The sequence below is a fragment of the Corvus cornix genome, chromosome Z (assembly GCF_000738735.6).
Source record: "Corvus cornix cornix isolate S_Up_H32 chromosome Z, ASM73873v5, whole genome shotgun sequence".
In the NCBI taxonomy this organism is placed as follows: domain Eukaryota; kingdom Metazoa; phylum Chordata; class Aves; order Passeriformes; family Corvidae; genus Corvus; species Corvus cornix.
The window spans coordinates 65,071,645-65,098,933 of NC_046357.1; the positions used below are offsets into that span (position 1 = coordinate 65,071,645).

Genomic DNA, 27,289 nt, shown 5'->3' on the forward strand with positions numbered 1-27,289 from the left:
TTCTTATATCAGCCCAAAGGAAATCTTGCTATCACAAAAGTAATACATTTTTTCCCCTGGAGGCAATACTTAGAAATAACCTATGCTGAAATTCAGACCTGGAAATTTTTTTTGTGTTCCCATGGAAAAAAAAAGTGCATTATATACTTCATGTTACATGTGCTCTTCAAACATTATTTTCAGGTTAATAAGTACTAAAGGAGAATTCTTGCAAAGCTTAAACCTTTAAAATTTTACCAGGTGAGTGGCTCTTCACTAGTCAACCTGTTCAGATCTGTCATCAGCATAAAAATATTTGCGGATGGAGAGAGGTTCACTGTTTTTGTGTTTCTTTTTAGTTGGATTTGGGTTTTTTTGTTATCTCATTCCTTTGCTAACAGCTCCCTTCTACTGTATGTACCTGATAACTGGGGATAAATTGCAGCAAATCTTGATATGGTCACATACTTCAGAATATTAAATAGTCTGTTTAATTACAAAGAAATCTGCATTTGTTAACAGAGTAATAAAATGCACAAATACGGAATCAGTCCCCAAGTGGGAGACCATATGTGCCCAGGAATGCTTAGTCCGTATGAACAGTTAGCAGTTTATATGTGTAGGTATAATTTGCATAAATTATATAGAGGCCAAAGTTGACACAAGACCCTTGTGAGAAATTATTTTAGTATTAAATTTTCTTCCTCTTTAATGAAACATGAGAGATGGGAAGCCAAACCTTTCTTTTGTGCCTTATTTAAACAGATTTCCATCCTGAATTTATGTAGAAAGAAGGCTGAAAAAACTTTCATTAGTATCAGAGGAACTCATATAGACCATACAAATATGACTAGTCTTGCTGCTGCAAGCTGTTATATCTACAGGTAACTCTGCTGCTGTCACATTGGTTATATGGCCCATATGATTATGTGGACCACCGTGTAGTGCACACTAACAGAAATGAAGGCATACACAGGAGCTGACTTCCTCCATGGAGCATCCAGGTGTGCCCTTGTTCTGGATGCACAGGTCAGGGAGTCAAAGAGCCCACGGTGTATGTTTGACCTCTTGGAAACCCTTGTTCCCATTGTTACACTTGCTTGAACTTGCTCATATGTTTCTTATGTTACTCCACATCTTTTGAGGGTTTCCCATCTAGTTAGATTCTAAGCCCATCAGCATAGGAAATATGTAATTGTCATAAAAGACGTCTGGATTACTGAAAAGTCCAGAATTAGATGATTCACAGGAAAACTTTGAGCTGAGAGATGTAATTTTAAATGAGACTTCATGTTTTACCATATATATAGAAAAAACAAAAGCAATTTGAGCACTAGAAATGTAACTGAAACCCAGTGTTTTTGTGAACTTTAATTATTCATTTCAGAATGTCATGATAGACTTTTAACTTCCCATACTTTTTTCCTAAGGGAAGCAAATTACTATAGTCAAATGATAAAACACTCAGAACAAGCTTACGAATAAAAACCCTGAAAATGTCTTATTTGTGTCTGTACTCCTGGGCCATTCCCATGATATGGTTATGACTCAGCTTTGATAGGTATACTACAAATGATCTTACGCTGTCAGATGAATTCTGAGTCGAAATATAGCCAGATCCCAGGAGGAAATAAAAGAAAACAGGGGTTTTTTGGTCAGGAAATTGTATTATGTTTGTATCCATTCTGTTGATTTCCTTTGCTAGACCACTTCACATACATTGCCATGGACCCAGATGTTGTCTTATACTTCTTCCTGCTCCACACAGAAAGCAAAGATGGCAGGTCATGGTAGGCCTACGTGCAAGCCTTACTCAAACTGTTTAATGTATTGTTATAGAAGGTAGCCAGAATTTTTTAGATGAATCATGCAGAAATATGATACTGGGTGAGCATGAGATAACAATGCAAGAAACTCAGCTACTTCTCATCAGACTTGAGCTCCAAACCCTTCACCAGCTTGCTGCCCTTCTCTGGACCTGCTCCAGCACCTCAGTGTCTTTCTTATAGTTAAGGGTCCAGAACTGAACACAGGATTTGAGGTGTGGCCCCACCAGTGCTGAGTACAGGGGGACAATCCCTGCCCTGGTCCTGCTGGCCACACTGTTGCTGCCTGGTACAGGCCAGGATGCCATTGGCCTTCTTGGCCACCTGGACACACCCTGGCTCATGTTCAGCTGCTGTCACCAGCACCCCCAGGTCCTTTTCCTGTCACTCTGCTTGTAGTGCTTCCTGGAGTTGTTGTGACTGAAGAAGAGTTACCTGGGAATTGTTGAAGTTCACACTATTGGCCTCAGCACAGCAATCCAGACTGTCCAGATACCTTTGCAGAGCATTCATACCCTCCAGTGGGGCACCATCCAGCCTGGTGTCATCCACAAACTGACTGAGGGTGTATTCGATCCCCTTGTCCAGATCATCCATAAAGACATTAAACAGAACTGGCCCCAGTACTGAGCCCTGGGGAACACTGCTGGTGACCGGCCACCAGCTGGATGTAACTCCATCCACCACCACTCTCTGGGCCTGGCCATACAACTGGTGTTTTACCCAGCGAACAGTGCACCCATCCAAGCCTCCAGCAGACAGCTTCTCCAGAAGAATGTGGGAAACAGTGTCAGAAGCTTTGCTGAAGTCCAGGTACACAACATCCACGGCCTTTCCTGTATCCACTAAGTGGGACACTTTGTCACAGAAGGAGATCAAGTTAGACAAGCAGGCCCTGCCTGTAACAAACCCATGCTGGCTGAGCCTGATCCTGTACATGCCTTATGATGACACTCGAGATAATCTGCTGCATGACCTTCCTTGGCACCAAGGTCAGGCTTACAGGGCCGTGCTTCCCTGAATACCTTATGGCCCTTCTTATAGGTGGGCCAGTGTCACATTTGTGTGACAGCCTCCAGTCTACTGGGATCTCCATGGTTACGCACAACTGCCAAAAATTGATGGAAAATGACTTGCTAAGCACTTCCATCAGCTCCCCATGAGAGGCTCCCATCCATCCCTGTAAGGCTTGTGCAGGTCTAAGTGGTGTAGCAGATTGTTGACCATTTCCCCTTGGATTATTATTAGGGTTTCATTCTGCACCTTATCTCTGTCTTCCAGCCCTGGAGTCTGGTTACTTGGAGAACAGCTGATCTTGTATTAACAAGAAGTACCTCAGTCTTTTCCTCACCCTTGGCTGATATGTTTCCACTCACACCCATTAAGGGAAGGAGATCCTTCTTAGCCCTCATTTTATTGCTTCTGTATTTATACAAATGTTTGTATTGTCTTTCGTGTCAGTAGCCAGGTTAAGTTCTGGTTAGTTGGAATTTGCCCTTCTAATTTTCTTCCTGGCTAACCTCATGACATTCTTGTGGTCCTTCTGAACTGCCTGCCCCTTCTTCCAAAGATCATAAACTGCCTTTTTTTCCTGAGTTGCAGCCAAGACGCTGTTCAGCCAGGATGGTCTTTTTCCCTAGCATCTTGTCTTTTGGCACATAGGGACAGCCTGCTCCTTTGCCTTTAGGATTTCCTGCTTGAAGAATGTCCACCCTTCCTGGACATCTTTGACCTTTAGTACTGTCTCTCAAGGGGCTCTGTCAATCAGTCTGTCTGTCGTCTTCAAGTCAAAGGTACCGTATCAGTTCTCCTGATACCATACCCTATCCTACCCTACCATACCCTCCTTCTCAGAGTCAAAAATTCATTTCATGAGTGCTGTGTCCAAGATAGCATCACCCACCAGTCTGTAACTGTTCACAGTCAACAGGTCCAGTGCAGCACATTCCTTGGTTTGCTGCCTCACCAGCTGTGCCAGGACATTATCTTACATACACTCCAGGAACCTCCTAAGTTGTTTTGTCTCTGTTGTGTTGCATTTCCAGCAGAAATCCATTAATTTGAAGTTCCCCATAAGAACAAGGGTCAGTGACTGGGAGACTACTCCCAGCTGCTTACAGAATATTTAATCTGCTTCTTAATCCTGGCTGGGTGGTGTATAATAGACTCTCACCAGGATATCTGCTGTGTTACCCATAAACACTGAACCCTATTGTGACCATCATTAAGCTCAAGATAATCAAAACACTTCCTAACTTGCAGGGCCACCCAAAAGCCTCTCCTTCCTTGCCTATCCCTTCTGAAGTGTTTATAGCCATTCATTGCAGCATTCCAGTTGTGGAAGTTGATTTTAAGGTAATCTGTAGGACTCATGGCCTTTTTTTCTCTATTGACCTTCAAGGCATCTGAGAGCTAGACTAATTACTGGTTGCTAAAGCACTTGAGGTGGTATTGCAAGAACTTGAGAGATGTCAGAAACAACAGTATTCACCCTTACGGATGAGGGTAGAAGTCTGACTAGGCAGCTTCTTTATATTTAGCAAATCCCTTGTCTGGTCTTGTAGAAAATCTGTTATGCCTTTATTTTTGTGTCAGTTGGTAAGCTCTGTGTGGTACAAAAGGAGATCAAAAAAGACAGGCATGAATAAAATCAGACATGCTAGGAGGTAAGAGACGGAAATGAAATAACTTTCCTTTTCATCTTTCACTTGTCCTTAAGTTGTCGCTGGATAAATATCTGATATGATTTGATTTGTCTTCAGCAGCAGAAGAGAACACAAACTAGAAGGTAGTGTTTGTGGACCAAAGAAGGGTGCGAATATGGGTGCTGATTTGCACATAAAATTAGAGGAATAAGCACCTGTGAGAGTTAAAAGGTAATGTTTAAAAATAATTAGCACCTTCACAAACATTTTTCCTAAAAATGCATTTTTCAACATTACCTAAGGCACAATAAAAAGCCAATACTTGGGATGAATAGGTATGAAATCAAGAGATTGTCTCCTGAAATTTTTGTAATAACTCTAGTATCACTAAATTTCTACTACTACATGGTTGGGTCTACTTCTGAACTTCTTACTCAGGTGACTCATTCCATGGTCATAGAGATTTTGCTGGATCCTGTCCCTCAAAGGTTTAAACACTTTCTTGTATTCTCATGTTTGGGTTTTTTTTTTTTAAGAGATGTAAAAAATAGCTCTTTAAAGTGTGCAGGTTTTTAAACGTTCTGTCTGTCTTCCAGCTTGTCTTCTTAGTCTTCTTGTCTTCTTAGATTTTGTTGAGAAGAGCTTGAATGAAATGGTTAAAAAGGATGCCCACATCAGCAGGTGCTTGGACCTAAATTAGTAGAATTAGACCAAGGCCTTTAATTTAACTTGGCTTTAAGCATTCTTCTGAAATACTGTTTCTTCTTTAAACTGTTTGCAGCAGCTCTTAGTCCATCCGATAGCATTACCAGAGGGTTTATGCTGGGGCCACTGCTGTACACATATGTTGCAGAACTCAGACCACAGGGGCTGTTTAGTTACTAAAGACATTCTCAAGCAGAATTTCTTAGGCCTCTTGCTAAATCCGTGCTAAACATAGGATGTAAACCCACTGTTGCTGTGCCAATTTACATTAGATGGAATCTGTGCCATGAGAGTAATTTCCATATAACTTGCAATGGCATATAGAGATATATAAGAGAAGATGAATAATTTATATCTGAATTCACAATATTAGACCAAGAACCAATTCACAGTTAGCTTATTCTTGAAGTCACAGGAAAATTCACATTGTGGTGCACAGTGAATATATTAATTCATTTAAAATCTGTCAACACTAAGTTTCTTTGAGATTGCTAATGAGCAAGTTAAAGTACTTTTGGCAGTGTGAAAAATCCTGTATTTTTATCTTGTAAGACACATGTTCTAGACTGTTGTTTCTAATTAATCCAGTGAGTTTGTCCACTTCACTAAAGTCAGTGAAGAAAAGGTCTGTTGTCTAAAGGCCAGTGGGAGCTGCATTTATTCTGCAACTTGGGACATTTCTTTCATTTCCAGCATGTGATAGATGGTGCCTGAGAAAGGTACACAGTCAAGTTATTTCTGTACAAATATTGAAGGAGGAGATTCTGCCCCTCTGCTCTGGTGGCATCACACCAGAGTGGAGTACTGCATCCAGATCTGAGGTCCTCGGTACAAGAAAGGCATTTCTTGGCAATTTTTATTGGAACAGCCTGTTGGAAGCAAGTCCAGAGGAGGCCATCAAGACGACCAGAGAGATGGAACACCTCTCCTGTGAGGAAGAGTTGAGAGAATTAGGTTTGTTCAGCCTGGAAAAGAGAATGCTTCGGGATGACCTAATTGAGGCCTCCCAGTACCTGCAAGAAAGATGGAGAGGGACTTTTCACAAGAGAATGGGGAATGCAAGAGCACAAGACAATGGGGAATGGATTCAAACTGAAAGAGAGTAGGTTTAGATTAAGTATTGGCAGGAAGTTCTTTGCTGTGAGAATGGAACAGGTTGCCCAGAGAAGTTGTGGATGCCCCATCCTTGGAGGTGTTCGAGGCCAGGCTGGATGAATCCCTGAGCACCTGGTCTAGCGAGAGGTGTCCCTGCCCATGGCAGAAGGATTGGGAAGAAGTGTTCCCTAAGGTCCTTTCCTACCCAAACCATTCTATGATTCTATAATCTTACATTCTTCTACGATTCTATAATCTTATATTCTGTGATTCTATAATCTTACCTTCTGTAGTACTTTTGTTGTTTTTATTGCAAATCAGGTACTATAGCTATAACTGGAACAAAGATCCAGTTGCATAGCAAGTTATAAAATGCAAGTATTTCCTAAACATTCATTGAACAATTTTACAAACAGAACTGTAAACAGTAAACAGACATTGCCTTATTTGAAGTGAAGCTGTTTGACAACTTTTTTCACAGCACCCAGAAAATTATAACAAAAACTGGAAAATATATTAGCCAGGGAGATTCTAAGTGGGCAGAAAACAAACTGCTTCTGGGTAGGAATTAATTTGTGACACACAAACTATTCTGCAAGATGTCAAGAGACGGTCTGTGGACAGGACCTTTATTTTGTGTCTAGCTGAGTCACCACAGTTCCAAGTGCATCCAGACATCTTTGTAAGATATCTATAAAGAGATGAGATGAGTCCCTGCAGGATCGAGCCATCCTTTGAACTTTTCCCATCAAGGACTGGAAGGTAAAATAGTAACCTTGATTCTGTCACTTTCTACAAAGATCATTTATCTAGCATTATGTCAGCTCGAAAGAGGAAAAAAAAAAGGAAGGAGTCAAGGGAAGGACTAATGCTGAACTATTTGTACTAAGGGTGCACTGAAGAACCCAGAGGTCCATTAAGAAGCAAAGTACTCTTGCTATTAGTGTCCTAACCATCAGCTTAAGAGATCTGATGTCATAGCCACAGGATCAGTGGAGCCAATTCAAATCCTAGTGCTCCCTCACTGCCCTGCTCACCAGGGAATTATTTTGTCAGAAATGTTCTTTAGTATTCAGACACAGTATGTGTCATTTGGAGGTACAGCAGGGCATGGATGACAGTGCTGCCTGGAAGTAGGGGAGAATGAACAGGATTAAGTGTTAGACGCTTGAGACTGTTACAGGGTGTTCTCTCTGACTTTCCTGCCTTTTCTATTTCCTGCCAGAACCTAGACTTATAACTGCCTGCAGTTTCTCTGTTACACCTGACACTAGCCTCCTAAGCAAGTTTTCAAATTGTGGATCAATGCAAGAGAGAAATGACCTAAAGGATATGGCAATAGGGCTGAGATAAGTATTAGGCTGGGAACCACAAATCAAACTTCCAGGCAGGAAATGCCGACTTCTATAGCATGTGAAACACAGACCAGCCTAAGGTACTGGACAAAGAAAATGGAGTTACTTACTCAATTTCTTTTCTATTACACTATTCTTGGAATTGTATTTTGAAGTATTTAAGCTAGGCTTTAATCACATAGGTGATTACCTATTGAAAACTAGGTTACCAGCAGCTGTAGAAGTTTTTAAATTACAGTTTTTGACAGATAAGTACTGTTGGTCTCACCTGATATGGTGCTCAGCATTAGGGACTGTACAGTCCTACCAAGTTTTCAGTCTTTCAGTATTCCAGCAGCTGATTCAGATTAAAAAGAGGCATTCATTTTCTCTGTAGAACTTCGGTTTGTTTTGTAGTTCATTGCTTCCATTAATTCTGTTTGAAATGCAAATAATGACAGAAACATAGGCCAGCAGCTGCAGCTGTGAGACACTCACTCCAAATGTAAATGTGGCACACACTGGGACTAGCCCCCTGTCCTTGTGGCCTGAAGGGGTTTTGTCAGGAATAAAGCAAGCAAGTGCTCCCAGGAGCTCAGGAAGTGAGCTGGAAGGCACACTTGAAGGAAACCAAAAGTATAATTTTGACCTTTTTTACTAAAAATAAAGATTGCAAAGCTGCTCAAAGGTTTTAGCTACACATATTTTGAAAATGCCCTTTCAATAGAATTCACATTTTGCCAAAATTTCTTATTTTTCTTTTTGTGCAGGATTTTCCGATACAAGCAAACATGTAAAGTCTTACCTCCTTTTTGCTGCCCCCACAATTTCCAAATTGAAATGGTGTAAAAAATTAATTCCATTTAAAAGCTTTTACCAGAAAAGCATTGTTTTCTATCTAATGTAAGCCTGGCTTTATCAGGGACATTTTCACAAAGGTCTCCTTTCCCTTAGTGTATTCCAGAGCGGGGTAAAAGAAGGAAGGTCTCCACAGCTGAGGCATGAGCACTTATCCTGACCATAAGTAGTAGTGACAGCTGTGGCCTCATGTGCTGATACTGCCCACGACCACTCCTCTGGGGGCCTTGCAGACAGAGAACATCCCAGACATGTCCTCTGCATCAACACACCTAATACATGCTGGGATCATGGGCAGCACAAGCTGCTTTTGTGTTACTTGTTTATATTGCATGTTTGTGTCAGCTCACTTACTTCTCGTGTGAGCTCTTGCCCCTGAAAATTACAGTTTGGACAGAAAGGAGACAAGGATCAAGAAGAGAAAGGAATGAGCAAAGAAATGAGGGCAGTTTTGTAATTAATCAGCATGAACATGTTCAATATTTTGTGATGCTGGTGGTGCAAAGGAAATAAAATTCCATGAGGTAAAGTGGGGCAGGACACCTCATCCTCATTGTAAGGTCAGAGAGCCAAACCTTCCCAGGGGGAAGGTTTCTTGCTGCTTTCCTATTTCCTTCTAAGTCACCAGGAGCTGTGTGTATCCAGCAGTGGATTTGGCCAAGTAAAGACAGATCCTTGCAAGCCCTCAGACTGTACCTCAGTGGTGCAATTTGTCTGACTGGTGTGTTCACATCTTGGGTTTACAAACAGGAAAGATGCAAACACTGGAATTAAATTGTTCAGAGCCAGAATTAAGATCTTTTGTGATTCAGAAGGGTTTAAATTTACTGCCATACAAACTGTGGAGATGTACTGCAATCCATAATTTAAATTTAAATGAACCTATTGTTTAATACATTATCTGATGGTGAGGTAAGAAATTAATGTTATCTTGGAGATTAAAATAAGAGAAAGAAGGGAACTATAGAAATTGTAAGTCTGCGTATGGATGAAGAATGGCATATACTGTAAGTCTGATAATAGTGGGGTGGTAAGTACCCAGATATATGGAATGGATAGGAAAAATGTGGGCATATTAGTGTTGGCATACATCACCATTTAGAGAAATGAGAGTGAAGCACTATCTCATAGGAACATGGAAGTCAAACGAGGGAGAAGAGAATTGTATCAGTGTAATTAGAACTTAAGGTCAGACCTACTAATTGATTTTGTGCCCGTGAATATATCCTTCTCACACTCTTAAGTGTGCATATGCAATTCATGTGGCTTGAAAACTGACATATGCTCTGAAGATATAAATGAGCTCTTGATATTGTAAGAACTCATCTGACTCAGTTGAATATTGTAAGGTGTTTCTGAGAGTTTCTTGCATTAAATGAAATATTGCAATGCCAGTTGAATTCTCAGTCTCCCTAAGTAAATGAAAGCAATTAATAGAATTCAAATGAGAGTTGCATGGGATGTTTTCTAAATATTTTGAAATAAGAGCAAGCATACTGTGTCTTGATGATATAAAATGTAAGTCCCCATGCTTTCACCTCAGTGAACAGCAGGGATTTGTTTACAGTTGCAGATCAGGATCTAATACCCATGAACTGCAAATTGATTAAATCTATAAACAATGAGAGCTATGCTGAAGAACATGTGGTTTGTTTTATAACAACCAGTCCGAGGACAGTTTGTAAGTAAGTGTGCCAGTTTTCTGGAGATTCTTTCATATTATTTTTTCATTCTTTGGCACATAAAAGAGGAACATTTCCCTCAACTGTAAATATCATTATGAGGGTTTTATTGGTGAACATATTAAATATTATCAATATGTCAGGGTCTAATACTCATACCAGATAGTATCTTTGCTTAGACTTTGATTGGACTCTACCCCATGCTTCATTGTCATCTAAATTAAAAACAAAAGCACGGGCACTCACATTATTTGGAGAAAACAGGCCAAAGAAGACCTGTTGGAAATCCAGGAATCTTGCTGAGACCCTCAAAGTCTGAATTAAGAGATGCTAGAGAGGGGGTCAGAGACATTGTTTTGAAATCTAAATCTGATTTATTCCTACCCTGTTAGTGATTTCCTAAAGCACTGGAAAGCATGGGTCTGACTCACCAGATTTTTCCTGGAAGCGATGGGGCAGTAAATTCACCTCAGCAAATCTGCTGATTGTCACAGGAGGGGTCCCAAAACTGGGATGTGACCTCCCAGTGGATTCGCAATGTGAACTATCCTGAGACAGTACCAAGGCCCTCTGTTGTCTGGGTGGTACCTGCTCCTGTCAAGGGTGATCTTAATATGTTTCTAAACTCCACAGGCCTTGCAGGTGAGTAAATAGGTCTTCTTCTGGTTCTCTCCTTCAACTGGTATTTACAAGCAGCTTTAGGATAAGCGCTGAATGTTTCCAGCACTGCAGTCCTAATGAGAGGATAAACATACATATATTTTCATTCTATCTTTCTAGCTATATGCAGAGAATATATAAACCTCTTTATGGAAATATACAATCTCTTACCCCATGCCTACCAGCAGTCATATTAAGTTTTAACCTTAGCTTTCATAAAAAATGAATGAAAATTTGCCCAATAACGTATTAAAAATTGAGTAGCAGCATATGGGATTTAGCCACACGGCTAGGCTTGTGGGGGGAAAGCCACTGTAATCAACGGCTCTTTTTATAATCACCAGGGATTTTTTTTTTCCCAGGTGCTTTAAAATCAGCTATTTCAGTGCCCGTTCTTTTACAAATGAGGAAGGTACAGGTTGTCTGGGTTGGGTGAGGTCTTCTTCAGCCTAGGTAGGACTGCATAGTAATGAGGGGAGTGGGATATGGAGTGGGATATGGCACACTGTGAGCTAGAAGTTGAATGACAGTAATTTTATGTACTAGCTGGAAAAAAACGCAAAACCTGAATAAAAACCTGTGCACTGACTGTACTTTGAAGAAGAGGTCTCCAGAAATTACCCTTAGGTTGAGAAATGCAGGCGATACAGAATACTCAGAGAACACAGTGAAATCTCACCCTTTGAGCAAAGGCCATGTTTTCTTGCTCCCTGCCACCTCTGCAGATCTAGTGCATGCTCTTCACTGTAAGACAGATATGGCTTGAGGCGCATTCATTCTGAATCTGTACAGTGCTTGACTGCCCTAATGCTACTTTTAGACTTGACTTCCTTCATTTACTGTGTACACATCTGTTCTTGGACAGCATACAATGCTGCACCATCATATCTGAATCAGGAAGATGTTCTTCTCTTGCTTTTTCTAGAGGTCTCCTTCAAAGTATGTTGAAATGGACCTCCTTTTGTGCGTGCCTATTACAACTTCTAAATATCCTCATGGAGTCTTGCCAAATGCTATAAAATTCCCACTTTAGACTCTGCAGAATTCTTGAGGGGAAACTCTGCAGGAATTTTTGGGACTTAGATAAATCAAAATGTAGATGTTGTTTATTGATAGATAATTTATACTTAAAATTTTTCTACAAAACTACCATTTATTTACCGAATTTACCACATTCCCTCACTCTCAACTATGTGAGAGCTGAGGGTTTTTTCCATGTTATCTGGATTTTCTCCTTTAAGAGACTCCCAAGACATGTTCTTTTTCTGGCTCTTGTGTTCCCCAATTTTTTTATCAGGGGAAACACAACATTAAGATAACTTCAACAGTATGATCCTTGGGGATACAGGTAAGAACCTCCAGACTTCAGAACTCCAGGAACACATTTCCAGGTGCAGTCTGTGCACAGAGGCAAAGGCAAAGCCTGAAGCTTGCTGGGGAGAGGGGCCAAAAACTGTTCTAAACACTCTGATTTAAATAGAACCTTTGTATCTCTAGTGTCCACTCTATATTGCTCAAGAGCTACCGCTTAAATAAATTGTCAGTGTCATTATGAAATCCCTAGATGGGATACGGATATGAGACATCTTTTAAAACACATTAAATAAACTGTATTTTAATTGCAGTCCTCATTGCTGTATGCCTGTATCAGCACATCAGCTCTATTAAAAATGCTCTCGCAACACATTTATGGATTTCAGTTTTGACACTTAGAAATGTGTCATCTTGGCAATCCTTTGCTGGAGGCTACTTGGTATCAATTGCCAGGTGTAATTAGAAAGATGAAATTTATTTAAAAGGTTGGTGGTCACCATTCTTTGTGCTTTTACCCTAAAGCATCCCAACAGGATCCAAGCCAGAGGAATTAATTTTAATACAGGACCTAGTATGAACAAGTTTCTTTTTAAAGTTTTCTAGGTTTCAGATACAGAAACAGGAGTTGCCAGGGGTAATTTTTTTTCACAGCATGATGTGTCATCTTTATGATGAAACCAGCTTTAATTATTCAGTTGGTGCCTGCAAAGAGTTGCTTAGTGATTGTGTCCTTTCTGTTCAAATCTGCAGTAAAACTCATTTGTGTGCTAGGTCACTAGCTGTTTTAAGTCAGCATTACCCTGCTGATTTAATTGGCATACACTAAGAAAACCTAGTTAAAAATACCTTTGTAAATTTAATACTTATCTTCTATAATGCTTAGAGACAAGACAATGCTGACCAATCAAAGAAACTTCTCATGTGTTTTTCAGTATACTAGTTTCTCTTTTACGGATGTCTTTATTTTCACTGACGGTTCTCCTGAAGAGTACTTAAAATCAGCCCTGCAGCAATTTTACTTTTGGAAAGGACTAGATGAAGCTGATCATATAATCATTTGGTAACTCAGGAAGACAAGCCTATGTGAAGTTTGCCCTGGAAAGCATCACAGTATATTAATTCCTAGCTAAACATCTTTGTATTTGAACTTTTTTCACAAAGCTCTATCGTTCACTTAAAAATATTAAAACATTAAAACAGAAACACATGTTCTTCTCAGTGGGAGAGAAAGTGTCAGGAGAATAGATCCATAGCAGCTTACAGATTAGTCTCTAAAGAAGAGCCTGCTCTGTGTCTGTGTTGTAGCAGGAGCTTTCTAGTTACAGGACACCAGGTGGTCACCTATAGTTGATCTGAGAAGCAAACACTGCCACAAATGCTATTAGTAGTGTGTAATGAGATTAACTCCCCATAGTATTTGCAATATCCTTGAGGTTTTTTCACTGAAGCAGGACAGGGCTGATAGCACCCCTTAGACAATGAAAGAGTTTAATCTTTCATTGTTGTATGCAAATAACTCTCATCAGCATTAATAGGAGTTAAGCATGCACAAAAAAGGAAGAATAAAGCTTGGAAGTTTAAGCAATCATAGTATGCTAGAGGTTTCCAAGAGTTTCACAAAGGACCAGGCCAAAATTGTATGACTATTCCTACTGGGTGATGTTGGGTATTTTCAGAGATTTGTATTTTTGAGACATAAAGGGTGATTAGGGGTTCCAAAATAACAATGAAGATTTAGTAAAAGGTAAGAAATCTTAGCGGCAAGAGACAGAACCTAAGGCAGAGCTCATATTTAATTAAATGTTTTGCTTTCTGTGACAGGGCAAGCTTTTCCTGTCTTTCATTTTAATGTAACTAGTTTTGATATGTGCTGAGCATTGTGGTGGGCTTTCTGGGAGTTTGGTAGATCTTTATCCAGTTAGAGAGGACACAGTTGTCCACAGTGGTTCTTGCATATACAGGAGTAAACTGTTGGACCAGGTATGAGTTCTGTTTCCTCCTGTAAATGCTGTGACTGCTTAAGCAAAAGGGATCCTCCTATTACAAGTCTGCAAGAGTAGTCCTTCTCAGCTCAGAGGCTGCCTGAACTATTTCTGGGGGCACCTGCTTTTTACTAAGAAGAAGATTTAACAAGTTAAACACTTGAAGATTAAAATAGATGCTTCCAGAACTAGATCTGTTCCTCACTCATCCTTATGTACAGAAGTTGGTGTAGGAAGAGGATACAGGGCCAGTAAAGAAGTAAAATCATCCAAGCTAATGCTTGACCGGCCTCTGGAATCTGTCCACTTTGGCATTTAGAGGGCCGGTTTTTGCTGTCACACTTGCTGGTTCATTGATTCCTGGTTTCCAGGTCCTCTGACTTCTGTTGCTGGGTATTTTTTTCTTGTATGAGTGGGTATGAGCTATCGCTATTTGTTGTTCATGCATTGCTTTTTGTTACGACAGTTTCAACCACTGATAGGGATAATTGCTTAATGAAATTTTAGAGGTATTAAAAGGTAATACCTATTATTTAGGTATTAAAAGACATTCCTTGTGCAAGATAATGTTTGAATATGAGTTTGTATTTCCTGAAGATATGTGCTGGTTTTCCCCCCTCTCAGTGTTTTTTATAATCTAATTAGAGGATAGTACTGTCTTTTTCTGCCTTATAATATAGTTCAGTTAGTTGTACTTAAGCACATCATCCGAAAATTAAAGGCCAAAGACTGGAGGGACTACTTTATGGCTTGTTTTAATTCCAGAAATGAAACCCAAAAGAATGTTCCCTTGGTGCTGAAACCGGTGTGCCCTCTAATTTCTTCTCTGTAAAACCTAGACTTAATTAATAGTACTTGCCTGTATTGTACGCAGAGGCAATCGATTTCATATTTCATTTTCAATTTGTATAAAACCATCACAGTGGAGAACTGCACACATCCAGTAAAGAATCAGAGAAGGAAGGTGTTTTGAGGCTTTTAAGAGAGTCTCTCTTGTGCTCTCCCTGGGGGTGGAACAGTTGCTCTGCTCTTTCAGACCAGGAAAGTGGTTGCTGCTAGAAAGGCAAAGTGAATTTAATCCAGAAATTGATTAGCAACACTGTTTATATGTAAACCAGAATAAAAGCTTTGGGCAATTTTTGCTATGGAGCTGGGAATCGGGTGATTGCCAGGGGAAAATCTTATACCTGGTTCTCATTAAAGGCTTACAAACAGAGCATCTTGTTATATTTCATAGTGGTTGCAGAGGCTCAGGGATATTCCACAGGTGGTGAATTAGTTGAAAGTAATACTACATTCAACAGAATGCCAGTTTTCTAAAATGCACAAACGCATACCCAAGTATTAAAAAATACAACTTCTCCACTGTAATACAGTTACGATGATTGTGTGATTTGTTCAGGGAATAGCAATAAAGCTGTGATGTTACTTGAGAAAGAACTTCACAGCTCTTCAAAGAGCATCACTAGATAAATTATGATTTAAGGAGATATTTTGACAAACAGCAGAGGGGTTTTCTGGTACATAATGAACATTACAGTACAGGTATCAAGGGTGGGTTATTAACTGTGGGGTTTTTTCCCCAAGAAAATTTAATGATTGCCAGACTGTAGGAAGATTTAACCATAAGTAATTCTAAAATACTGCAAAGTAAAGTGTCTAATCTGCAGTGCAAGGCTCCTGCAACAGCCTTAGTGCTTGCAAACAGATCTGTCATTCATTATTCATGCACTGCCAAGGTGAGGAAATCCTCTCTGATTTGAACTAGGAGGAAGAACAAAAATTATACCTAAACTGAGAAATTTTAATAAATACATGGCAAAGAAAATGTGCTCTAGGGAAAGAATAGATTCCCTGTGTGTGAAGCCATTATAGGTTGTATTGACTTGTCAGATTTTCAACAGGAATGGCAGGTGAACTTAAAACTTAATTGCATGTAAGGTAATGACACCAAGACCAAAAGTGTCCTCCACAGGATTTTAATTGGAGCTTTGGGTTTGGCTTCAGCTGCCATAGTGATGAAAACCCATTAGTAAGACGCCTGCAGCAATTTAGAAACATTAGCAGAAACCTTCTGAAGTGATCAAAATGCAGATACTTCTCCGTAAGGAGAAATAAAAGACTAAAAATATATTCAGGTAGAGATGTCTGGGAAGAAGAAAGGCTAACTTCTGGAATTACTTTTTTCTGATATATATATGTCAGTATTTATCCCTTTGCTACATGTTTTAAATTTACATAATCTTTTCCCTGATACTGCTGTGCTCCATTTTGCTTATGAAGGTGGGAGTTGTGGTGAGGTGCAGGGAAGCATCTGCAGAGTGTGCTGCAGAGAAAAGGAAAAAACTTCCCTTCCCTGGCAGTCAGGATGGTGTGGGCTGAACAGCACAGCCAGGCACTGCAGCACAGGGAGGTGAAGTGAAAGGAAGTAAAAAAGAGGTTTTAGCATTGGCAACATTTAAAAGGAAATAAAATAAATTTAACTGAGGTTGTTGGGTATTCTTTTTACATACAGGAAGGCTTTTGGCTACTAGGTTAAATATCACTATGGAGAACCATAATTGCTGATGTTTCCTATCTTGTTTTCAACAGCAGGTCTTTATAATCAAAAAACCTTTTCCATTCCTCGTTGACCTCAGTGACAATATTCCTGTGGAGTACACTTGGATTTGAGGTAGATGCTAAGCTAATTAATGGAGATTAGCACAATCATACTTTAAGATGTAATTAAATAAACCAGATAGTTTGGTTGGTTGGGCTTGTCTTTTTCCCATAAAGAGCAGCCCTTGGAAAAACTGCCAAGGACGTTTAGTGCACAAATCTGCTTAGCATCTTCAAAAGCCCAGTAAACAGTTTTGTCTGTAATGTGAATATACCGGTCACTTGGTATAACAAAAGAACACTTAAGCTTCTAACCAGTCTTGTGAATTATGAAGTATGATGTGTTTGCTAAACAGTGAAGTATGAGATAGAGGTATTGAGAAAGAAGTAGCATTTTTCCCAAATAAGATTTTATTTGGCTGTTTGACAGTTGGGAGAGATTCCTTTTCTGAATAACTGACCAAAGTTAAAATACCATATTCCAGGGACTATTTCAAATAAATTATCCTGGGAAGTGGTCTGCTCTCCTCAGGATTATTTTAGTTCCTGGGTCTGAGATGTTTTCCAGAGGTAAAAGAAGAAATTTTCCTTCTTTCTAGATGGAGAAGGCTGTGGAAGAGGTCTGATGTTGCGCAGCTCTCCTTCTCTCCCTGCAGTACTGTAATGCAGTAACTGCACTCCCAAATGCAGTTTCAGTTGAGGGCTTTTCTCTGACCTTCAGGGCTCATGAGTCAGCTCTGCATTACTGCAGTCTCCCATCACGCTGTGTGCTGGCTTCCAGTTCCTATGCAGTACCAGGGCACTGTGCTGTGCTGCTGAAAATTAAATCTCCAGGTCTACGGATCAGTTCTGCAGTGCATCCGAGAGCAATCGTTGCCATTTTCTATGTAATTAAGATTTAAGGATGGGAGAGAGATTAATGAGAGACAATGAAAAAGCCTAAAAATACAGGGCTGACCGTGGTATACTGCCGTTGATTTACTATCTTGCTTTTAAGAGCTTCTTGAGATTATTACTTCTGTAATCTTGGAATGTGTAACTCAAGAAAAATGCTTGCAGAGAATCTCACATTCACCTACCTTCCTGCCTCAATTTTGTGACATGCAGAATCTGTGAGAGGAAGAGATGAAATTGCTTGGCTTTATCCCAGACAGTCCCATACAAATTTCTCCTAAATTTCACTGGATATTGGTTTCTGTTTTCTGTTGCCATTTGAAGCTGGAGTTTCTAGGACTGCAGTGATAACATTGTTAGTGTTAAATAACACCCAGGAAAGTAGTTTATAGAAGAATTTCAGCTCTGGGAGTAGCTAACAGGTTTCATTAAAAAAAAATCCATTATTCATAGCTTAGCTTTTTAAGTATTCAGTATTTTCTAAAACACAACATAGTGATGTACTTGCAGAACCAAAAGCTAGCTACAGCGCTCTAGTTGGCTTCTAAAGGTTCATGTTTCTGTTTCTCTATGACCTTGGAAATTGTTTCTCTGTATGTATTTTATGAGATTAAAATTCTGTCACACTTATCAGATCTGTTCTAAAGATAAAATAAATTGTGAGAGTAGTCGTTTAGAGATCACAGTGTCTATAGAGTTTTAATATACAAAAGCAATATGTGGAAATACTCTACAACAAGATTAAAATATTCATTTCAGGAAGCCACTCTGAAACTGAATATATTGGAGGAAAATCTTAAATTTTAATTATCTGGAGCATTAATAAATGCAATATATTGCCTTGAAAACAATGGAAAATGCTATATAATTCATATAAAAAGGATCAAAGGGCAAGCCAATTGATGAATGCAGCAGTCCCCTAGCATCTCTGAAACTGCTTGTTTCAAGGTTGGAAGAGTGATTCATGAGGGAGATGGTGGCTTCAGGTAAATGAATTGTTGGTGAAAGCCCATGTCAGACACTTGGGTTGGAAAGAGGTGTTGTCTTCTCAAGCTACACTGACTACAGCTGTGATGTTGGTTAAGGCAATTCTCATGACTAGGAACGTTGCATAGCCCTCCAATAAACACCCATCACTCTTCCCTCTCTTTCTGCCCTGATAATAAACTGCTCCATTCTCTAAACACTCCTTGTTTTCCCCTTCCTATAATCACAGGAGATAATTTCTTGGAGTAGGATCATAAAGCTGCACTCTCTTTCTGGAAAGCATAATTCCAGCTATTCCTGTTCATATTTAAGACCTGTGCTTGCCATCCTCTGGCTGAAATCACAGTGCTGCTAAATAGTGGTGTACAAGGCTTCTGGGGTTTAAGCTTTACCTGTCATGTGAATTGTAAGTGACACAGGTCAATGGAGGAACAGAAATGGCAGAATTCAGAGACAGCCATGCAAGGCTGTGGCAGCATACAAGAAAGCAAAGACTGTTGCCAGGGATCTGTTGTCTCTACAGCTGGCTAGGATATTGTGTAGTTTCCCCAGAAAGATGAAATCATATGTATTGGGAACAATTGGTTGTCATAGGATGGATCAGGAATGTTTGTTTTCCTAATCCAAGAAGTACTCCAGCAATCAAAGGCATTCACTTCACAAAGAGGCTGGTCTTTTTTCGTACTGGTAATGAATTTTAGTGCTCCACAGCAGTAACTTGAAGCTGAACTCATTGAACAAATTGATGCTGTTGTGACTGACTATTGGGTATATTTTTTTCTTAAACAAAATAAAGGGTGAATCCATTTACTGGAAGCATTGGATTCCACTACTGTTGCAAGTTCAGTATATAAACAGCAAGTGTATTTTTTTTTTGACTGTCATTTTATTGAGGTCTTCAGAAGTATTGGTTTTAAATTTCACTCCTGTCCAGACACTCAGTGAAATCAGTAATGAAAACTCTAGGCTACCTGGTTCAGTTTTTGTAGCACATTCCCTTTTTTGGGAGATAAATCTATTTTAGTAGGCATTAAAATTATAATACATAAACTTTTCTTGTTATAGTACTTTAGTCTGATTTGCTTTGACTTTTCTTTTCAGGGTAGTCTTTGATTTTTAATGCTTTAGCAGTTCTTCATAGAGTCCTGAAATTGTAAAGTATCGAGAATTGTCTGAGAAATACCATTTTCTGAAGGTGAGAAACAAGAGTTGAGAGTACTAATTTTCCTGACAGTAACAGATGGGAGTGAAAGGCCGGCAGTTTGCTTCTACTTGATAAATGGCTGTATTTTGACAGCAAATTAGATGTCGCACAAAGTTGGCAAACATGCAAGAAATCAATATTTAGTGTGAAAAGATGATACAATTAGTCTGTTGATCAACAGGGTGTGAAAAGGGTGATGTAATGTCTTGAATTAACTTCAGGATATTTCAGGGGGAATGGTCGCTGATCAGTGAGGTCCCTGCAATCACTTGCAGTTCTTGCAGCAGCTCCTAGCACAGCTCAGTTCGTAAGTCTGCAAGTATTAAAGTTTGAGGCAGAAAGTACAAATCCACCTATGAAAATTAGTGCAAACAGGTCAACTTGCATTCTCTCATTTCTGTCTAAGAGTCCTGAGCAAGGATTGGTGAACTCGGTTCGTGTACAGTAACTGGAGGCTGAATCTTGCAGTCAGTGTTCAGACTGCATAATCATCTTCTGTCTAACCCTCCACTTTCAGGGCTCTGTTATTATCTGGAGGTATAAACCAAAATGAGATCTGACAGATAAGGACTTAACCAAGAACAAAAATGAAATTGTATGCAACTGGCTTTATTTCATTAAATAAATGTGAGCTTAAACATGAAAAAATACAACACACTGCAGGACATCGCCTCTCAGGACTTGTAGTTAATAAATTGTTGAAAGTCAAATGTGGATAGGAAAAATATTTAACTATCACCAGGCTGCAGCTGAACCAAATGAGACTCAAATATCAATTCTATTCATGCAGGGAGAGAGAGAAAATAAACAAGACATTTATGCTTTCTGGAGAGTCACAACACAGTTTAGTATTCCAGCTGATCAGATGCAAAAAAGATTAACCTAACTTTGCAGAGATAACACATAATTCTCTGTAAGAATCATATTAGATATGAATCCTAACTAACCATCAGGTCCAGAGCAAGCAGGTTTAAATGATGGCAAGGAAAACAGTCACACTTTGCAGTTAGTGTCATTCTCCCAAATCTTGGTCTCCATCAGATGGCTCAGCAATGTTAGCTCATTGTTAGATTTGTTCACAGGTGTCACACTAGCTCAGCATCCTAACAGGATTTTCTTTTCACCTAGAAATGTGTAAAGTATTCTGGTATTTGTACATAGATAGGAGTTATTGCTGGAAAAAAATTACTACACCTTCCTTGCAGACAGCCTAAATTTAAGACGCCATTGGGCTGAATTGAGCCCTGGAGGCAGTGAATCTATCATCTCTGGTATAAATGAAGTTATGCCTGTGTTATGCACTCCCCATTGTGTCAGCTAGTTACAAGACTGAATGATTCCGCTCCGCATTCCCTGGCATCACCTACAGGGCTTTCAGAGCTTTCCTGGAATAAGCTTTCTGAAGTCCTGTTCTTGTAGTCCAGTGCCTGGATATTAGATAGCCATTTCTTCATCAGGTCTGCAAATCATTTTCTTCTTACTTGCAGTTATAGAACTCCAGATTTTTACAACATCAGAATTTGCTTCAGTGACTCTGTAAAATCACTACCTTCCTCAGCGCTGCACACTTACCGGTTTCTCCAGCTTGCAGTTTAGTTCAGCAGGAAGCTTAGCATGCTCAACAAAGAAGGTAAAGAGGATGGAGTGCTCCATATCATTTATGCAAGATTTCTTCAGATAATTAATAATCTGCTGTAAAAGGGGATCTTGTTCCTTTCTCTGTGGCCTGGAAATGTTGTTGCAATGTAGTGCCTCCAGGCAGACAATGGGGATATTTGGGGCTGGTCACGATTACTGTATTATTTGACAATTTATACCCATTGATCTTTGTATTGAAAACAAGAAAAAATAGATTTATTCAGTTAGTACAAGACATAGCAACCATCAGATGACCAGTCATCCAGACTCTGAGCACTCTGCTGATAACATAGAACAACCACGAAGAACACAAAGTTAACACATCTGGTTTTGGAGGACAAATTTGGAGTCTACACTAGAAATAGCAGATGAAACAGTGAGCAGTTTGAAGTTACTTAAAATGTGTGAGTTATTAGATTACTGTTGGCTACACAAAAAGCTCTTTTTTTTCCAAAGGAATGTATTGTTTTAAATGTGTCATGTGCAAGGGGTGTGATAACACTCCAATAACCTTCATCAGACGTGGTAAATCTGAAAGGGATTGTAGTTGAGATGATTCTTAAGCATCAGTTATTGCTTCCCAGCACAGTGACTGGCAAGCTCCAATACTGTCTTTCAAGAGTCTCAGCATCCTTAGAACTCGAGGGATGGATGTTTTATGGTTCATTTTAGAGGATTTCTCCCTGAGTGTCCAGAAATTCCTCCACAAGACAAGGGGCAGCTGGAGGGACCTGGGCATTGGAGCTACTTTTAAGTGCAGAGCACTGAACGTTTCTAGCTGCAGAGAGGTCATCACATATTCATGGATTGTGGGAAGTTTCATTAGCCAGCCTTGCAAGCTGTGCCATCTGTTAACACCACCCAGCACGGTGGCTGACGTAACACAGCAGTCATGTCTTCTGGTGGTGAAACGATACTTTGAAGTTCTTTACAATGAAAAACAGGAGATGTTTAAAGTTGCCAGAGAAATGTGTTTGAATGCCAGATCAGGTGTCAAACAGTTACCACCTTCAGGGAGAAGGAATACTTTCAGGGAATATACTCCTTTCACCCTTTCTGCCAAGAATCACCACAGGATTTGCCGCTTCCTCTGTGTTTACTTTGTGTGGAAATGGCATTGATAGGGAACAAGTGAATGTTGATGTCTACCTGGGGTGGCAGGAGAAGCTGGTGGGAACCCCTGTATTGAGTAGCCTCTTACAGCATGCACACCCATGGGCTGGGTCACACAGGCATGCCCAAGAAAAACTGTGTGTCAGGAGTGATGCTTGGTTAAACAAAACTTGAATGAGGACTGATTTCTTTCCCTTGCCATTCATTTGCACTTTGTGTTTGCATGAATTTAACATAGTCACTGTTAAAAGTGGCCCTCATGATCGTGCTGCTTGATTGGCCTGAAAAAATTGACTGTGTAAGATAAGAAATCTGTTCAGTCACTTTTCTAGGAAATGTGACTAACACTATCCCCATCTCAATAATCACACAATAGATGCCATTGATATTTGGATGAGCCGGGGGACATTAGGATCCTATGGCCATAGAAATTGGGTTGATGAATGCAAAAGCCACTCTTTAAGCAATTTTTACATGCTTATTACTCCTCTCTGTTCTTGTTCTGAATCAAACAGCTGCCAAGACTCTTTGCTCATATCAGTTTTTCATTTGAAGCTTTAATTAATAAAATCAAAATATGAGCAGATATTTAGATTTCTTCCAAACAAAAATGGTATTTATATATGGAAGTCTTTAGAAGCGGCTTTGTTTCTGCTTTCCAGAAACTATAAACAGGTAAAATCTATCCACCCAACCACTCCTGTGCAACATGGAAGTTTCTTCCTTTCTTCCTCTGTCAGATCACAGAAATGATCTGTCGCATGTGTAGAGAGAGGCTGCAAAAATCCAGTAGAGTTGAAGCAACCCCAGATCTACACAAGTCTCAGATTCTCCCACTCCATCTGTAATTTAGTAAGTCGCAGTCTCTTGCCAGTTTATGAAGTGCTGTTGCTGCTTTCTGTTCCCACACTGTGATAGTTAATTTGTCTGATAAAACTGTTCCTATGTGAGACTTTCTTTCGTTCCAGCTGAGGATATCAACCTGGGCAGCAAGCCTGTGTTGCTCCTACAAAGTTGCAAATAGTTTTTCAAAGTCTCTTTTATTATGCAATCGGTGACATGGGACCATGTTATTGACATCAGCAAGTAGCTGCAAACTCCCCAGGTGTTCCATGGCATGGGAGCCCTTGTAGTGACTCACACCCTGCCAGTGCTGGGTCCCCACCCTGTATGATAATCAGTAACATGTTTATGCCAAGGAGTTGAAGAGGGAGACAGTCACACATGCATCTCTGAGTGGGCACCATGTACATGGTGCAGACAGCACCTGCCTGCCTCTGGAAATCAGTCTCAGGGCCCATGAACCCACACAACTGCTACAGCAGGGAGTCTGCTAGGATGTAAGTAACCACCATTAGTGTTGGTCACCAGGAGCTGTGACTCCTCGGGTCAGATCCTTCCCAGCTACACAGACACACGACTTGGAGCAGCTTCAGTTAAGTCCTAGGTATGTGCTTTGAGCCTAGTGAAAGCTATGCATCTTTGTGTAACTTTGCATGTGGCTAATTGCATTTCTTTTCTACCTGTGTTTAATGTGTTCATGTCTAATGATATATGAGGCTTAGTCTGGCCTGAAGCAAAGTATGTGCTCAGTGTCACCAATTATTAAGCAAGAAATTTCAGTGTCTGCTAAAGGGTGATGATTTCTTTCATTTCCTTGACGATTAGATTCAATAAACTCTGCCTAATCTCTTAATTTAAGTGAAATCTGACAAACAACTAAAATATCAGAGCATGGATCATGTTCTGAAGGAGTCTGCAGTAACAGAGCTATCTGGATGTTTTACTGACTGGAGCTTTGTATGTGCATTTCTGATAGGCAAGGAAGCAAAACTATAAAAATAAATTTAATTGCAAAGGGTAATACCAGAAATGGATGTTGCAGAGGGAGAGAGACCTGCCCTCTTCCCCTTTTGTAATATATAATGTGTCTCCTTGTTTCAAGGAAGTGTAGCAGAAAAAATACATGTTAAGAAAACTAAGTTTCTTCCAACTAAATAGATATTATTCCTAAGTTTCTAGGCACTGTCATGCACAAGAGAATAGACTACAACTCTACCTCACATTTTACTTGAGAGCACTATTTTTATTTTCTTTCTCCATCACTTTCTATCATTTCATTGCAAGCTCACATGCTTATAAATGTAGAGATTCCCCAGAGCAACAGCAACAGACACAGCAGAGTGGGAGCTCAAGGCAAGGAGGAGGAAGAAGGCAGGAGTGGTGCAGGCAGGTCAGCGAGGAAGAGGGCATTGCTGGGGCAGGTAGGGCAGCACCGAGCCTGCCCCAGTCAGGGACACTGTGGGAATGGCTGGCTGCCCTTCCTCTCACACAATGCTCTCAGGCATGAGGAGCTCTTTTCAGCCTGACCATCCTCAGCCTTGTTAATTTATGTCTCTTTACAGGGGAGTTTTTCTAAGTTGGCAGATAGGTCTGTGTCCCGTACTCCCTTTTAAGCCTAATTAATTATTTTAATTGATTAATATTGCGCCAAGCAGTTTGCTCAGAAGGGAGAGCTCTTCTGGTTTTTTAGACTAATTATCAGTCTGGGTTTCTGAATGACAATCCAATGCTAATTAATCTCACTGCAGTTCTCACAGAAAGAGACCCTGATAAGAGCTTGCCAATTAACATAAGGGGAAAATAAATCAACAGTCCTGTTTTGTTTTTCTGGCATCCACTCCCAGTGAGATGAATATCACTATTAAATACTGAGACAAACTTAAGTATGAAAGCCAGTACGCTGCAAGGCTGCTCCAAACTTGCCCAGAATTTACTAATTCAGGATCTAGATGTTATTTGTACACCCTGTCACTCTTGTTGCTTGACGTTGCTTGCTCCAGCTTTTGTAAGCAGGAGGAAGATGAAGCAGGGCAGCATGGCAAGTGTCTAACAATCCCCATAGGGAACTTTTTGCAGGGTCCCAATGTTAATCCATACCAGTGGAAGGCAGAAGGGAACATTTTGGCAGTGTGGGTTCTAGTTTTCACTTGGTTTGTCAGGGTCCGATGCTCAGCTGATGATGGTTACTCCCTTACCTGCACCAGCTCTGTGAGAAAAAGTTAAGTTACAGATACTCCTCCAGCCAGGGCAACCAGAGGGCTGTGACACAATGAAACATACAGCAAACTCATGGAAAATCCTGGTTTATAATGGTTGAATTTAATTTTTCTTTTTTTCCTCTCTGCACTTGCAGGTCAGAAGATTCTTCACCACAGAAGTGATGTCTTAGAAACTGTAGTCCTCATCAATCCCTCAGATGAAGCAGTTAGTACCGAGGTAAGTCAGAAATACTCCATTAAGTGGACATGTTGAGAGCATTGAAGCAGATGTGGTGGAGGTGATTATGGAGCACAGTCACTGCCTGCCAGCTTAGAGACTGACAAACTCAAATACTATTTTTCAAAGTCTTATCAGACTCTGAGAGCAGATCCTGACTGTCAGTGAAAGGGTATATTTGGAATAAATACCATGAAAAATGCCACCCATCCCTTGATCTTTTCCCTGGTTTCCCAGACTCATGACATATTGTCAGAGGCATAGGACAGAAACACACCTCTGATCCCAGAATTCCTTTTCTCATAATGCATCAAATTATCTTCTTCATGGAGTGGAGACAACTGTGGTGAACCTGCCTCTGCTATTATTCTGCTTTGCTATTGTTTGGTAGCTCTGGATGCCTATTTTATGTATGAAGAAAGTGCCTGAAGATGCCCAGGGACAAATTTGGGTCTCTGAGAAGAATTACCAACTATGTGGTGGTGACTCTAGGTTGTTCAAAAAGCATGTGACATGATTAGTGAACCCTGGAGAATGCCCACAAGAGGACTGCCAATTCCTTATGAACTCAGTAGGGTCAAAGAACTGATTGTATAGCTCAAAGACAAAATTGATCTATTTAGCTAGTGAGACTGAAGGTTGAAATAATAGGGATAATTGCATTGCTGGTCTGTGCTGGGAAGCACTGCCACAGTCTCATTCTATTGGGAGATGAAGTGATTCTGCTGGTGGTAACTGGTGAAAAAACTATTTTGCTGTCAACTGCTGAATGATGTTGAACACAAACAGAAGAAAGGACTCCAAAACAAATGAAATTTCTGAAGCTGTAGAAATTGAAAAGTCACCTTAGTTAATGGCAACTTATTTACTAAAATACAATGCATGGAGATCTCTTACAAGCCATTAGAGGTGCTTGGTAAGGACAAGGGGGTCACCAGGATAGCAGCTCTCTATGCATTCATTCAGAGTAAAAAGCTATCAAGTGTGTGCGTGTGTGGAGGGGTAGAAGGGACAAAAAACTGCCAAAAGCAGGGAAATGCTATTTCTGTTACTGTTGCTTGTCATTCCTTTGATGGATGACTACATGGAAGAACATGATCTGACCCCCATTAATGATTTCTGAACCCTGGGCTTACTCCTTTGGCTCTGGAAGATGTTTGGCTATGTTACTGTAAATTTTATCTCACTAGACTGTGGGAGGCGATTTTTACTTTGCTTTCATCCTGCCAAACTGGTCACAGTCAGATGTTACAAGATGAGATTTAACTTGGCTGGCTAAGCAAGGCTCTGAATAGACAGAATTCAGAAAGAGACGATCAGAAAGATGTGGCAGAATTAAATCAGAGGTTGGAGTAGACATTATCTGTTCACTATGGCAAACATAAAACTTAATTTCATATATCAGAGATTTCCAGGGTCTGGAAATCTGGGGGAGACAGAGATATACCATGAAGTTCTCACTTCACCAGAAGAGGAACTGGAATCTATTCACT

General features: G+C 40.1%; 1 protein-coding gene across 2 annotated transcripts in view; it reads left to right on the forward strand.

Annotated features, from left to right (window-relative positions):
* MAP1B (microtubule associated protein 1B) overlaps positions 1–27,289 on the forward strand; it is a 72,243-nt gene that overhangs the window by 22,114 nt on the left and 22,840 nt on the right. The window contains exons 1-2 of one of the 2 annotated variants that reach the window (XM_019281993.3): positions 23,814–23,964; positions 25,714–25,796. Coding sequence is in view for 1 of the 2 variants with exons in the window: in XM_039566678.1 (XP_039422612.1) it covers positions 25,714–25,796 (83 nt within the window). In the remaining variant the exon portion in view is untranslated. Of the gene's footprint in view, positions 1–23,813; positions 23,965–25,713; positions 25,797–27,289 lie in introns of those variants that run through there. The other variant, XM_039566678.1, reaches the window with a different exon arrangement.